General features: G+C 43.1%; 1 protein-coding gene across 1 annotated transcript in view; it reads right to left on the bottom strand.

The window, feature by feature from the left end:
* Window positions 1–16,472, bottom strand: part of AMFR (autocrine motility factor receptor) — a 45,557-nt gene that overhangs the window by 9,037 nt on the left and 20,048 nt on the right. Inside the window, exons 5-10 of the mRNA XM_061387253.1 lie at window positions 15,821–15,861; window positions 15,523–15,655; window positions 13,799–13,932; window positions 12,833–12,943; window positions 6,512–6,702; window positions 4,674–4,777 (exon numbers count right to left, since the gene is read on the bottom strand). Of these exons, the coding sequence (XP_061243237.1) occupies window positions 4,674–4,777; window positions 6,512–6,702; window positions 12,833–12,943; window positions 13,799–13,932; window positions 15,523–15,655; window positions 15,821–15,861 (714 nt within the window). The remainder of the gene's footprint in view (window positions 1–4,673; window positions 4,778–6,511; window positions 6,703–12,832; window positions 12,944–13,798; window positions 13,933–15,522; window positions 15,656–15,820; window positions 15,862–16,472) is intronic.

Genomic DNA, 16,472 nt, shown 5'->3' with positions numbered 1-16,472 from the left:
TCTCTATTCATAAACAGCTCCCTCTTCATTTCCCAAATAAAGTAAGTCCAAAGCATTTCTCCCAGAAAATGCAGCAAACGATACATTAGATCTTTATAAAAAATATATTGTGCCAGTAAATTAGTTGTGCTAAAAATAGACTATTCCAATCCACTGTGGATGGGGAGGAAGAACACCAGGACCTGTCTGTTTAGAATTCTAAACACATCAACTTCAAGGTAATTCTCATTCCTGGGAGGTTTATGCGCCCATGGATTCTGACTTTTTTTAAGGGGGCAGGTGAGGTGATCAGCCTGAAGAGCTTCAACAGCTGACTGAGCCTAAAGTACCCACGCAGAGCATCGGGGCGGCCACATTCCCAGGCCATCTGCCCTCACGACGTTACTCTCTCTCTCTCTCTCCGCTGATGACCTGACTGAGCGCTTCACTGAGACAGCAGAAGCCAGCAGGAAGCCTGGTCTTTTGTAATGATCAAAATAATATACAATCACCCATCTTAACCATTTTTAAGTGTACAGCAGTGTTAACTACACACACACTGCTGTGCAAGACATCCCCAGATGCCTTCATCTTGGCAAGACCACAACTCTAACACCCACTTAATGGCAACTCCCCATCCCCCTTCCCCAGGCAGCCATTCTACTTCCTGTTTCTAAGAGTCTGAGTAATTTAGATACCTCATGTGAGTGGAATCATGCAGTATTTGTCTTTTTTGGTAATTAGCTGATTTCACTTAGCACAATATCCTCAAAGTTTTTTGGCTGGCTGAATCATACTCCCATTGTGTGAACAGACCATTTTCATAATCCATTCATTTCTTATGGACACGTAGGTTGCTTCTACCTAAATGGTTACTATGAGCCATGCCTTTAAAAAAAAAACTGTTTCTCAAAATGACATGCCTGCAGCCATGTCCATTCGTCCCCCAACCAAGGTGAACGAATGCCTCTCTCCTGGCTCTGGCGCCCAGCCCATCCTCCACCTCAAGAACTGTGCCTTCAGTTAACTTTGTTCTGTACCATCAATCTCTCCCCGTCTAGTGATCATTCCTATTTGCAAACCAAGCATGCTTTAGAATCTTTTTAAAAAGACTCTTGGGTACAGAAAAGAACTAAAAACAGAGTCTCAAAGAGAGATTTATTTGTACACCCATATTCGTAGTCCCATTACTCACGATAGCTAACACATGGAAGCAACCCAAGCGTCCACTGACAGATGAATGGAGAAGCCAAATGTGGTCTATCCATACAAGCGGATATTTATTCAGCCTTAAGAAGGAAGGAAACTGACACATGCGACATCACAGCTGAACCTTGAGGACACAAAGCTTAGTAAAATAAGCCAGTCACACACACAAAAAATTTATGATTCTGTTTAAATGAGGTCCCTAAAGTCAAATTCATAAAGAAAGGAGAATGGTGGTTGCCAGGGGCTAGGAAGGAGGGAATGGAGAGTTACTGCTTATTGGGTTAGGGCTTCAGTTTTGTAAGATGAAGAGTTCTGGAAATGGATGGTGGTGAGAGTTGCATAAAAACATGAATATACTTAATACCATTGAACTGTACACTTAAAAGCGGTTAAGGGTATGGTATGTGACTCACTGGAAAAGACTCTGATGCTAGGAAGGATTCAGGGCATGAGGAGAAGGGGGCAACAGAGGATGAGATGGTTGGATGGCATCACTGACTCAATGGATATGAGTTTGAGCAAACTCCAGGAGACAGTGAAGAACAGGGAAGCCCGGTATGCTGCAGTTCATGGGGTTTCAGAGAATCAGACATGACTGAGCAGCTGAACAACAAACAACAAAAAATAGAAGAAAAAAGATGGCCCGTGGGGAAAAGAAAAAGAATACACACTTCGCGCTTGCTTCTGTGTGTATGTAAACACTGTGAAAGAACACAACACAGAAAAAACTAATCAAAATTGTTATTCCCTGAGAGGAGGGAGTCTGGGCAGATGGCGGCAAGGACAGGAGTGTGACTTCACCAGATACTCCACAGGTTTTGTTTTTTGATTTTGGGGGTGTTTTTGGTCATGGCTCAAAGCAAGTGGGATCTTATTTCACTGACCAGGGACGGAACCTATGCCCCTTGCAGTGGAAGTGGAAGCATGGAGTCCTAACCACTGAACCACCAGGGAAATTCCCTACAGGTTCTGAAATTTGTGGATCAATGAATGGCCTGCTCAAAAATCTTAAAGAAAAAAAAAATCAACCAAAACTCCTCTGATGGCACACCCCTATTAAGCAACCACCTTACTTCTTTGTACCATCTTGTAACACACTGCCAGCTACTGAGCGTCTTCAGCTCCCACTCATTTTCCCATCCAATAATCTAGAATTCAACCCCTCAAGCCATGGAAACTGCTTGTTCCTCTCCAGCTGATAACCACCTCCACTCTGCCACACTCAAGATGCATCTCTGACTTCATCTGCTAAGAACTACCACACACCTGACCTGCCTCTTCTCCTGCGGTTTCCTTCCTTCCCAATCGCCGCCACAGCTCCTCTCTCTCTGCCAGACCTCAGGCCTGAGCCCTCTTCTCTTCGTGAGCCACCTTCTTTCCCCTGAAGAGATCCAGTCCCCTACGACGTAAAGCTCCCAAATGTTTCCCTCCAGCTGGATCTCTTTCTTGAGGTCCGCAACTGTCTACCTGACATCTCTACTTGGCTGACTCACGGACACCCCAACATCCCCGGCCAAACAGAAGGCTGAGGTCCTTCACCTGCTCCTCCCTCAGTCCTGCCCATCTCAATACCTGGTACAACTGTCTGCTCGGTTGCTTAACGAAAACCAACCCTCCCCTCGCCCCACTACCCTACATCCAAACCAAAAGCACTGTCAAGTCCTATCAGTTCATTTTCAAAAAGCCTTCAATCTGCCATTTCTTTTCATCTTAATTCCCAACACCCTGGTCCAAGCCACCATCCTTTTTTGCCTGAACTACTGCAACAGCCTCCTAACTGGTCTTGCTGGTTCCATTTCCACCCCGTAAATGTCATTCTCTCAGAAGTAAATTATCCTCTGCTAACGGTCCTATCAGTCACAGTCACCTGGGGGAGGGGAAAAAAAGCCCCAAATGGCCCACTAACAGTCATTTCATTACAGAATCCAAACTGCACTGTGGCCTACACATCCCCACATGACCTGCTCTGCAACCTCGATTATGTCACAGTCTTGCTTTTGATCCACACGCTCCAACCACAATCACTTCCCTTAGTTTCCAGAACATTGTCACCTCATGGCCATACACCTGTTTCCTCTACCTCCTTTTCACCGTTCCTGTCTCAGCTTAAATATCACCTCTTGAGTCTTCTCTGAATGTCTCTTCTAGAACAGTCTGTGCTCACCACTCAACATGACCTGCCCTACAGCCTGCAAAGCCCTCATCCCCACTGGCAATGACCTCATCTGTGTTTACAGTTGGTCTCCCTCTCTCCCCACATGAAGAAGTCACACTTCTCGAAAGTAGGACTCCTGTCCACCCTGTTGACACTCCAGGTGCTACGCAATTTGTTGAAACAGCACAGAGCCCATCTTAGGAACAGGCTTTCTTACACATTTGTTGAATAAATACACTAAGATAAGTTAATGGACAAACAAATGAACCAATGACTTTCTAAAGTACTGGCCAGGCCTGCCCATGTCAACCAGAGGCCCTATTCGGGCAGGAATAACACAGTTTAGATTTTTAAGACTCTTGGATTTATCATCATAATGAACACTAAATTTCATTAGTGAATTAGTGAATCAGTGAAGATCAGATGACAAAGCTTTAGAAAATACACAGAATCTTCAAGTATTTGGACAATATCCTTGAATGAGCCAAGAGCATGCACAGCATCTCATGGTGTGTGTGTTTGTGTGTACAAACACACACACTTACGTCCACAGCCATATATGCATGTATAACGGTGTGTGTTAATGTATACTCAGTTATTTATTTGGGGAAGGGAGGAGATGGAGTCAAAATAACACATATGGTAGGCCTACTACAATTTTTAACAAAAATCATATCATTCACTCAAGTCAGTAACTCCCCAAATACTGGTGGTGAAAATTAAGAGGCGTCCCAAGAATAGCGAAGATCACAAGAGTGCCCCTAGCAGTGCTCAGAAAAGGGCACATTATCTGCCACATCAGTAAAACGAAGGCTCGCTTCCAAACCAGTTTCAATTTTTTTTCTTGGTAATTATTTAAATTTTGTTTTAAAGTTTTTACAACATTATATCAATTTCTGCCATACAGCCACGCAAATCAGCCATAATTATATATACATACGCCCTCCTCTCCTAGCCTCCTTCCGCTCCTCCCGTCCCATCCCTCCGGGTGGTCACAGAGCGCCACACTGGGCTCCCCGGGCTGCACAGTAACTTCTCAGCAGCTCTCCACCTTACACCTCTGAGCGAACACGTGCTGATGCTGCTTTCCCCACTCGTCCCACCCTCTCCCTCTACATCTGTGTCTCCATTCCTTCCCTGCAAGTCAGTCAGTTTCAATTTTAGAACACAGGCATTGACGTGGTCCCGATGAATACGATGCCCCTGAAAACCCTGTCATTTTGCCAGAGCAGAGTGAGACCAGCCAGGTCACGCACATGGCACACGCTCTCCAGCATCTCCTTCCCTCCTGATTAATAAGCTCCATCTAAAAGCAGCGAGCGCTCCTTACCATTGCATTGAGCTGGGAGTTGCTTGCCTGTGTAATGCCTAGAATGTTGGTGGTGTGCATCACTTCGACTGAGAAACTCGGCAGCCAACTCGCGATCCGGGACCCTGAAACAAACGAGAATCCAGGGCAGGTTTTAGAGGCCTCCCTCCTCACGTTAGCTACCACGTGAGTGTCACTACTAGCCGGGCTTCCTTTACACCAGGCCTCTGACCAAGTGTCAATTCTCACTAAAACCCCACCTGGGTTTATTATTATTATTCCTATGTTACTCTTCTCAGGGATTTGACTCCAGTGCTCCTGCTGGTCCCCAAGGCACTCAGAAGTTAGGTAACTTGTCCAAGATCCAGCATCTAGTTACGGTGGCCAGGACCTGAAGCCACACAGTCAGGTTCCAGGACACTTCACTGCCGGGCTTGCCCACGCCCCAGTGGCCCTGGACCCACACAACACGCCATCCCTCCCACAGCCTGCACCGTCAGGAAGGTGCTCAGGGCTGCAAAGTTGCTACAGGAGCCGACCTTTCACTCTTCTCTTCACACTACTCATAAACACTACTCATCAGGGGACATCATTTTCATGAAGTAGTTTCTACTTAATAATCTGGTTTAAAGACTTTATTTTTCTCATTCAAAATGCTTCTTCAACAGCACTACAACACAGGCTGTTGGACTAAGAAGTCTGCTGCTGCTGCCATGGCCCTAAGGAAGGGGAACCTAAGCTATAAGATCATGGGTGTCGGCACGAAAACAGTCCCATATCAAGCCACACATTTAAGTAGGATTCCCCTCTCCTTCAGAAAGGAGCACTGAGGCCAGCAGTGTAGAACAAGCTCAAGGGCCACTCAAAAGTCTTGCCTGGACAGTTTGTGCCCAAGAAAAAGCTGGATACCTATTTCATGTACTTACTAAGGAGAAATAAAGTTGCCTTTATCAATTTAGACTAGGTTTTCAGTAATAATTCACAAAAAATAGCTTACATAGCCAGAACCCATGTCCAAGATCCGCTTGTCTATTTCAGAAGTCTGACAAGGAAGAGGCCTTAATTAGCAGCCACAAAGCAGCCCCTCTACACCTGCTCAGCCAGCCGGCGGTCACCATCCCCTCTTCTCAGAGATGGACTCCGCTCCTCTGGTCCTTCCTATCAGGGATTTCAACGTGTTGCCACTCCTGCTGTGCCCCACCCTTGGAAACTCAAATCAGAGATGGGAAGAGCAATCTTCCTAAACAAATAGTCTAGGGATACCTACTTTAGAGTAGGAAATATGAACTCAGCATTTAGTGGTATTGAAACTGATGAAAATCAGCAATGGGCCAATGTAATGTGAATTAAGGAATGATAAACCAGTTCCTGATATGGTGCCCATGATCTTAGAATTTTAAGTGTCGTTTTATCATGAATACAACTCTTTCCAACATTCTGGAAGACTGAACATTCATATCTCATGGACAAAGCAAGAGGCTTCCAGCTCTGATTCTCCTCCTAGTACTCACTGGAATGACTGTTCAGTGACCCTTCATTACAGGCTTAAGTATTATACCAGTGTAATAAATTATTAGCAACGGTTAACTATTAAAGTGATTAAGCTCATTCCTGCAGGCACGGCTGATTCAACTGTAACTGCTTTCACCTCCCTGGACCCCCTTCCCCGCAATTCACACAGAATCTAGCGAAGTGCCTGGTATAGACTAGCCTCAGTGTTACCCATACTCACTGAACACTGTCAATTCAAACTGAAACGTGTTATTAAACTAGCCCGTACAGGACAAGTTATAATGAAAACAGTGTCCCCTAAGAGGAGAACACCCTGTGGGGGGTTTTAGAGGTTGAAACCAACTAACCGTCGAAGTGGAAGAAGTGATTGTGTTGGTTTAAGCGAGGTCTGCCTTCGGCTGCCGCCACAGGAACCAAATTCTCATCCAGGTTCTCTCCTGGATGGTCTTCCCGGACACGATTATTGTCAGCAATGTTAAGAGACATCCTGCATGTGGGGCAAGAGGTGTCTTGTTCTAGCCAGGAACGAAGACAGGAGCTACCAAAAAGTCCAAAATAAGATATTCTTAGCATATTTTGCAAGAATTCACCAGAAGTATTCTGAATATATCAGTGAGTTGTAATTTTACTTTCTATTCACCATTAGCAAGATTTAAACGTTGAGAAACACTTGCTGACATTACTTCTGGCCCTGCTTCACCCTAATGTACTTCTGGTGTATCCTGCTCTGAACATCAATTTGTTAACGTACATGGTCATCTACAAGTTCCCAGGCATGACCCCTTTTTAGTAAGACTTCCTCATACAGCTCACCATTTTCCTCTCCAGCTCAATCTGACTAACTTCCAATCCAACACTCTTGCCTCTCACGTCTTTGAATCCTCTATTCCAATGATCCGTTCTCTTACTCTACTTTAGCTACGCATTAACCCAGACTTTATTTTTCTGGGCTCCAAAATCACTACAGATGGTGACTGCAGCCATGAAATTAAAAGACGCTTACTCCTTGGAAGGAAACTTATGACCAACCTAGATAGCATATTCAAAAGCAGAGACATTACTTTGCCAACAAAGGTTCGTCTAGTCAAGGCTATGGTTTTTCCTGTGGTCATGTATGGATGTGAGAGTTGGACTGTGAAGAAGGCTGAGCGCCGAAGAATTGATGCTTTTGAACTGTGGTGTTGGAGAAGACTCTTGAGAGTCCCTTGGACTGCAAGGAGGTCCAACCAGTCCATTCTGAAGGAGATCAGCCCTGGGATTTCTTTGGAAGGAATGATGCTAAAGCTGAAACTCCAGTACTTTGGCCACCTCATGTGAAGAGTTGACTCATTGGAAAAGACCCTGATGCTGGGAGGGGTTGGGGGCAGGAGGAGAAGGGGACGACAGAGGATGAGATGGCTGGATGGCATCACTGACTCGATGGACGTGAGTCTGAGTGAACTCCAGGAGTTGGTGATGGACAGGGAGGCCTGGCATGCTGAGATTCATGGGGTCGCAAAGAGTCGGACACGACTGAGCAACTGATCTGATCTGATCTGGTCATAACCTTGGCCTTCTCATTAAATTTGTGACTTCAAAGCTCTTATTCCCCAGCTTACTATCTCTCTGCCAGAAGAGTGTATGACAGTAATGTTCCAAAATAATAAATGTGGAAATTCAACTCTATCACATTTTGAAATAATAAAGTACCTATAATTCCTGTTTGTGATCATGCAACTATTAGCCAAATAAATTATATTTTTAAAAGTTCACGTCCCTTTAATCAACACCCTTAAATCACACTTCTAGTTATACCAGCCTTGTGTGGGGCTCCAAAAGTACGTAAAATCCTTGCCTTCCAATAATGCTACAGGTGAAACACATTTTCATAAGCAAATCTAATTTCACTTCATACTTCCAGCTCAAAGGGATCAGTGACCTAAAGGTAAGGGATAAAACCATAAAACTATTAAAAAAAACTATCATGAACTCAGATTTGGCAAAGGATTCTTAGATCTGACACTCAAAATGTGAGCTACAAAAGAAAGAATGGGTAAATTGGATTTCATTAGAAAATTAAAAGGTACACATCAGAGGCTATTACCAAGAAAGTGAGAAGACAAGCTACCAAATGGGAGAAAATATTTGCAAATCATACATCTGATAAGGGTTTAGTATCCAGAATACATGAAGAACTCTTACAACTCATCAACAGAAAGAAAAACAACCCAAATAAAATAGGATAATCTGACTTCAACACTCTCCAAAGAGATGCACAAACACACCAACAAGCATGTGAAACAATGATCAGCATCACTGGTTAATAAAGAAAAGAAATGCAAATCAAACCACAATGAGAAACCACTTGACAACCTTTAAGATGGCTATTATCTAATGTAAAATGTAAACAGGTATACTAGCTATAGAAAACAGTACGATAGTTCCTCAAAAGCACAGAATTATCACATGACCCAGCAATTCCACCTCTGGGTGTATACCCTAAAGAACTGAAAGCAGGGTCTTTTTTATTTATTTATTTTTTTAATTTTTATTTATTTTTAGTTATTTACTTGCAATGGGTTTTCTCTGTGGCATGTGGGATCTAGTCCCCTGAAAAGGGACTGAACCCAGGTTCCCTGCATTGGGAGCTCAATGTCTTATCCACTGGACCACCAGGGAAGTCCCTGAAAGCAGGGTCTTGAAAAGAAATGTGTACCCCCATGTTCGCAGCAGCATTATTCATGATAGCCTGAGAAGGCAGAAACCACCTAAATGTCTGTTGACAGATGAATGGAGAAACACAATGTGATACACACACACAATGGAATATTGTTCAGCTTTAGAAAGGAATGAAATTCTGACACGTGTTACAACATGGATGAACCTTGAAGACATTTAGTTCAGTCGCTCAGTCGTGTCCTACTCTTTGTGACCCTATGAATCGCAGCACGCCTGTCCATGGACAGGCCTCCCTGTCCATCACCAACTCCCAGAGTTCACTCAAACTCATGTCCATCAAGTCGGTGATGCCATCCACCCATCTCATCCTGTCGTCCCCTTCTCCTCCTGCCCCCAATCCATCCCAGCATCAGGGTCTTTTCCAATAAGTCAACTCTTCCCATGAGGTGGCCAAAGTATTGGAGTTTCAGCTTTAGCATCAGTCCTTCCAATGAACACCCAGGACTGATCTCCTTTAGGATGGACTGGTTGGACCTCCTTGCAGTCCAAGGGACTCTCAAGAGTCTTCTCCAACACCACAGTTCAAAAGCATCAATTCTTCGGTGCTCAGCTTTCTTCACAGTCCAACTCTCACATCCATACATGACCACAGGAAAAACCATAGCCTTGACTAGACGAACCTTTGTTGGCAAAGTAATGTCTCTGCTTTGAATATGCTATCTAGGTTGGTCATAACTTTCCTTCCAAGGAGTAAGCATCTTTTAATTTCACGGCTGCAGTGACCATCTGCAGTGATTTTGGAGCCCAAAAAATAAAGTCTGACACTGTTTCCACTGTTTCCCCATCTATTTCCCATGAAGTGATGGGACCGGATGCCATGATCTTAGTTTTCTGAATGTTGAGCTTTAAGCCAACTTTTCCACTCTCCTCTTTCACTTTTATCAAGAGGCTCTTTAGTTCCTCTTCACTTTCTGCCATTACGCTAAGTGAAAAAAGCCAGACATAAAAGGACAACTATTGTGCGATGTGCTATTGTGTGATAGCTGACAGAAAATAGAAAGGTAGTTGCCAAGGACTGAGGAGAAGGGGAGACTATGGAGTTATTGTTTGATGCGTATAGAGTTTCAGTCTGGGAAGGTGAAAATGTTCTGGAGGTGGATGGTGGTTGCCCGACAATGTGAATGTACTCAATGTCACTAAACTGGTACACTTAAAAATAGTTAAATTGTAAAATTTATGTTAGGTAAACATTTTCGAGGGTTTCCCTGGTGGCTCAGACGGTAAAGTATCTGCCTGCAATGCAAGAGACCTGGGTTCAATCCCTAGCTCAGGAAGATCCCCTGGAGAAGGGAATGGCCACCCACTCCAGGATTCTTACCTGGAAAATGCCACGGACAGAGGAGCCTAGTGGGCTACAATCCATGAGGTCACAAAGAGTTGGACACAACTGAGCAACTAACACTTTCACTTCATACATTTTTTACCACAACAAAAACATCACATTTGAGAACTATCATTAAAAAAAACCCCACCATAATGAGATACCACTTCCAACCAAAATGGCTATAATAAGAAAAAACAGAAAACAAGTATTGTTGAGGATCTGAAGAAACTGGAACCCTCATACATTGCTGATAGGATGTAAAATGGTGCAGCTGCTGTGGGAAAATCTGCTGGTTCTTCAAGGAGTTAAACATAGAATTACCCTATGACTCAGCAATTTCACTCCTAAGTATATACTAAAAAGAATTAAAAACAGGTACTCCAACAGATACAGATATCTGTTCACAAATGTTTATATTAATAACAGCATCATTTGGAATAGCTAAAAAGTGGAAGAATGGAGGGTCCATCAATGGAAGAATGAATAAATAGGTTGTTCAATTATTATAAAAATGTTTAACTCAGTCATAAAAAGGAATGACGTACTGAAATATGCTACAACTTGGATGACTTTGAAAATTTTATGCTTAGTAAAAGAAGGCAGTCACAAGAAGTCACATATTGTATGATTCCTTTCATACGGACTTTCCAGAAAAGGCAAACCCACAGAGACAGGGAGCGGATTACTGGCTGCCAGGTAATGTGGAGAGGAAGGAATGGGGAGTGACTTACTGTAACGGATATGGGGGTTATTCTGGGGTGATGAACAAGTTTTGAACTTGCAGAGGAGTGGTGGCTGTACCACATTGTGAATGCACTAAATGCCACTGAATTGTATACTTTAGGACTGCTGATTGTATGTTATATGAATTTTGCCTCAATTTTTAAAACTAAATCCTAAAATTAATCTAATTAAATGCTTGAAAACATTTCTTCTGGAGTGAAATATACTCTTTTGAGTTATTCTTCCAAACTTTCTCCAAGCTCCTTAGGAACTATCTGAAAGTTTTTGAGAAATGCGTGTGTCTCTGGTCTTTCAACCTCATCAATCAGCACCACCATCCATCCAGTCGCTCAGCCGCAAAACTAGAAGAATCCTCGACACCTTACATTCCCCACTCTCTCACAGCCAGTCTGCACCAGGTGCCTCCTGCTCCTCCTCACGCCTGTCCACCCGTTCCTGCCCCTCTTCCACTGCTCTAGCTCACACGCCTCTCGGCGCCCATCTGAACCCCAGCAGCCCTTACTAACTGGCCTCCCTGATCTTCCCCAGCTGCATATCTGACCCTGAACCCCTACTTTAAAACCTTCCACTCCCCTCAGTTCCCTGCAAGGTGACTCAGGCCTGTGTCTTCTGCCTCAGCAAACACCACTCCCCCCTCTGACATTCTGAGCTCCTGGCACATGGGTTCTCTTTCATTCCTTGGATACTCCCTTTTGCTTCAGTAATGTTCCCTCTGTCTCAAAGGCTCTTCCACCTGATCCCTTCTTCTAATGCCTTCACACCTACTCACTGTCAGAGTCACCTTCTCCAGGTGTCAGATTGCTTTGTCACAAGCTCTCAAGGACCACATTCCCTTTCTTTAGAGCACTTGTCTCAATTTATCCTTACATGCTCATAAACACTCCTGCTTAATTCATGTCTGTCTCCTCCATTAGGCTGAACGCCTTGTGAAACAAAGACCACCTCTGTCATTTTAACATTATTTCCCAGAAGCCAACTCAGTAGCCAGCACATTAAAAAAAAAAAAAAATCAATAAATTTGTTGAGTCATTGATACTCCAGCTCCAAAGTCTTTCTAACATTAAAAAGGAGAAGAAAAACTATTTGGGAATACAAAATAAAGAAAGGAAGATTTAAAGATGTAAAGATTATAACTTTCTCAATATGCAAGACTGATCATAGATACAAAAGGTCAAGAGATACCTCAAGGTCTGTCAACATGAAAAACATCCAATCTACAAACAGAATAATTTAGGATTTAGGTTGAACAGTCACAGTCCATATGAGAGCTCTAAAAATGAACAACATTAGGAGGTGAGGACCGCAACAGCGAGAGACAAGGGCTCACAGGGGACAGAAGAGCCTGTACTGCACACAGATCTAGTCCAGCCGTGGAGGTGTTGTAATCCCTGATGATAGTCACAGTTCCGGGCTGCTTACTGTCTCTGGTCTGATCCCCATCCCATCATACCACCCTGGTGTGTGTTTCTATGTTGCTTCTGGGCATGCGTGAAATGCACAAATAAATATTCTCACCCCAAAAAAGGTGAGAAAAGGGAATAAGCTATTGGAAAGCGAGGATTCCTCCACCCCTTTGTTTTAAGTCTTAGGGGCCTATGTGTTATACCTCAGAGCTTACACAGAGAAGGAATGTGAAGACAGCTAACACATCCAGAAATTGAGATGGCAAACTGAGTGGGGTACAATCCTGCCGTGTAGGGAAGAGGCTGAGAAACAAGGCAGACACCCCCAGGCCCCCCACCTGACTCAGTACCAGCACCTTGGCCAGTCTGAGGGAACGCGCCCACTCTTCAGCTAAGGTTGGTCTTAAGCCCCGGCACAAGAAGCATCCTCGTGGCCTGGACAGAACACCAGTCCCATGTGGCCCCTGCCAAGCTCCTACTTGTGGAAAAGATGTCCACAAGGCAGTTTCCTCGCAGCCTGCATGGAGTCCCAGCAGATGGCGCAGTCATCGTTATTGACAGCCAGCTCCTCTGGAGTTGCCACTGCAAACCTGTAAGGAAAAAAACGGAAACCATCGCAGAGGGCACCTGGCAGGGATCTCTGTCAATCCCACAAATACTGAGCATCACTTGCGTCACAGATTTCACCTTTCTAGCAGCACACTTACAGAGGAATCATGTTCACCATGAAATCTCCACCCACGGAAACCATGACAACCACGCTCTCTCCAGAGATCATCAAACAGCAGGAAACCAATACACAGAAACCGACTGTGTCGTAACACGACGGCCCTCGTTAGTGATGACATGAGCGCACATTTCTGGGTAGATTGGAGGAGTTAAGACACCTCAGAGAGCCAAACTGCTCCCCTGGACACAAAAAGGATGCCTGTTAACCTCACACCATTCAGGCTTGGTTTAGCCTCAGGATGCCAAGTGAACAACCTCAGTGAGGTTAAGAGTATGAGAGACAGAATGTGTGTTTGTGTGTGTCTGTGTGTGTATGTAAGCATGCATGTGTAAGGAATAAAAAGAGCAGAAGCCCAAGGAGACTTCCATTTAATAATAATGATGATAAAAATAACAATGTAATAAAAGAACCTAATACTTACCCAGTACTGTTCTCAGTATATTATGTTCATTATCCCACTGAATCCACCCAACATTCCAGGAAGAAGGTATTGTTATTATCCCTAGGCTTAAGCAACCCAGGCACAGGGAGGTAAGTAAATTGTCCAGAGTCACACAGTAACTAAGTGGGCTTCACATCTAGGCAGTCTGACTCCCGAGCCTGCACTTTTCACGATTCCATTAACAGCTGAAAAAAGCGGGGATATAACCCGGGATCTGTTATTATTAAAGATCGCAAATGTGTCAACATGGGCGGCATCAACCTGCTGACTCACCTGGCTTCCATGTTTCCGACCACTCGCAAATAGTTCTTGTGCCGGCGGATGCGACGCTGTACTTCGTGAAACAGGTAACGCAGCTGCATGAAGATGACCAAGCTGGCCATGGACAACCAGATGTTGCCAAATAACTTGATGAGAGGGACAGAGAATAAAATGTACAATAAAGGTCAACGCGAACTGGCTAGCACCAAGGGCCAAGGCAAGCAACGGAAGGTCTGAGTCGTGGGTAAAGGTGAGCAGGAGCAGCCACTGGGGAAGCAAATGCGCATACTCCTCTCACGACTCTCAACACTGCCCATGCTCTGGGGCCTAGTCATTCCATCCACAGCCATCTGTTCTGAGGAGCTCATCAGAAAGTTTAAAGCTTTATGCCAAATGATGTACATTCATGCAATTATAAAACAGAAAACCAGGAAACAGACCAAATGCCCAGTAGGGGAACAGTTATACTGTGAACTCACATAATGTAATATTGTATACTCATTATATGTATCATAAAATATAATTATATCCTATTATATTTTATATATAACATTTTGAAGATTAATAATATGGGTAAATAATATTTTAAGTGAAAAGAGGAAAAAAGTACTTCAAAAAAAACTAACATGTGACCAAAAAATTATGTAAAGATGTGAAGAGGCAAACAACTGAATAAAATCTAAATACCCTTATGGGAGCAGGGTGTTCAATGGCTAGGGGTCGGGGACTGAAGGAAGGAAAGTGGTCAAAACGTACAAACTTCCAGTTGTAAGATAAAAACTTAGTGGGGATATAACATACGACATGATAACGAGTTATAACAGTGCTGTATGCTGCATTTCAATCAAATCATCATACCCTGTCGTGGAATTTTTATCTTAAAGGTATCAAAATGATTGAGAAGAAATGTTGCTAGCACAGGAAGATGCACATAATACAACAGCTACAAAAACCTAAGCTATAGGCCCGATACATGATGAATACATGGCTCTGAATAAATAAAGAAGCAGTAACCACAAAAAAAAGTCAACACTTAACTTTTAACATTTGTTGGGGGGGGCTTTTTTTTTTTTAAAGTACGTTTTCAAAGTCATTTTTAAAAAGTACACTTAGAAATGTGCTATGTTCAACTCTCAAATTTTTAAATGCTACTTTGACCGGCTTATGATATAAACAAATTGCCCACCAAACATGTTGATTCTCACCATTCTGAGATCACTGAAGTGCTAACCAGGGAAGCAGGTTTTCAACATGGTGATTTCTTGCACACCAAAATAAAATGCAAACAATGAAGTAGGAGAAATTAAAAATAAAGACTTTGCTTTTAATTACAAAGATGGAACATTTACGCATCCATGAAGCAGCTAACACTGTGGGAGTCCCCTTTACCACCTACAAAGTAACTGCTAAATATCAGAAGCCACAGAATCTATGAGGAGAGGAATTCTCTTAATACCATGCTAAAAGAATTATCTACTGACTTGGTCAGCAGAGTGAGTTAAGTCTCCTGGGAGGACAGCAAACACCTCTTGAGCTGGGCACCAAAGCTGTTCCACACTGTTTTACACCCGTTGGCCAGAAAGAAAAAAAAAGGGGAGGGGCACAGTTGCATCATTTTTATAGTCTTTTAAGTGGGTCATCCACAAATGTTTCACTTATTAAACTCTGTACAAAACAGAGTTCCTGATTCTAAAAAACTTAGCTCTCTCTGTTGGAGTTCCCTCTGGGAAACTTACCAACATGTGAATATGGTGCATAAGGTCCAAGGACAAGAGAGTGAGCTCCATGACAAAATCTGTGTAATAGACATAAGTCCCCTTTCCTTCCCATGTCCCTTCATGGTTGAGGTCCCAGAGGTGAATTACGTATCTGCCATGGACAGAGGAGAGTCACGTTAATGATTTACTGTCACAACTGAATTTGTTTTAAATAGGATACACTAGAGTCATATTTTTACAAATTTTTTACATGTTATACTTTAAAATCAACTGTACGAGTAGACCTCCATCACCTCCCTCCCAAATTTCTACTCACCGTAAAATCACATGAGCAGTCCTCACTGTCACAAGAAGAGACTATTTTAAAAAAGAGAGATTTTTTTCCTTTTAGTAAAGTTTAGGATTGTTCAGACCAAATTAATTTTTGCAAAATGATAAAAGACAAACATTTCTCAGTTCAATTAAAAAGCAGGTTGTTCAATGGCTGGGGAGGGGTGAGGGGGACTTGGAGGATGGTAGTCACAAGCTACCAGTTATAAGGTAAACAAGTATGGGGATGTAACGTGTAACATGACTACAGGCAATAGCGCTGTATCGTGTACTTCAAAGTTATGCAGAGAGGATGCCCAAAAAGTTTCATCACAGGGGAAAAAACATTTTGGGGGAATTAAGAGGATACTTATTGTGGTAATAATCATTTCACAAATTATTATCATCATTATGTTGTACACCTTAAACTTATACAGACTGTATATCTCATTAAAACTGAAAGAAAAAAAAAGCAAGTTACCAACCATTTTAGTTCATGTGCTTCAAATTTCCATGCAATATTCTCATGACCTAGAAACTCAACTTTTATTGAGCCTTTTCCTGTTAATAGGTGACAACCAACTACACCTGTCCAGCTCCTGGGGATGCCTTCCACAATCTTGAGGTCACTGAGTTTGACAATCACTTCCATTTTGTAC

The sequence above is a fragment of the Bos javanicus genome, chromosome 18 (genome assembly GCF_032452875.1).
Source record: "Bos javanicus breed banteng chromosome 18, ARS-OSU_banteng_1.0, whole genome shotgun sequence".
Taxonomy (NCBI): domain Eukaryota; kingdom Metazoa; phylum Chordata; class Mammalia; order Artiodactyla; family Bovidae; genus Bos; species Bos javanicus.
The sequence above is the reverse complement of the archived record's forward strand: the minus strand, read 5'-3'. Positions and strand labels throughout refer to the sequence as shown.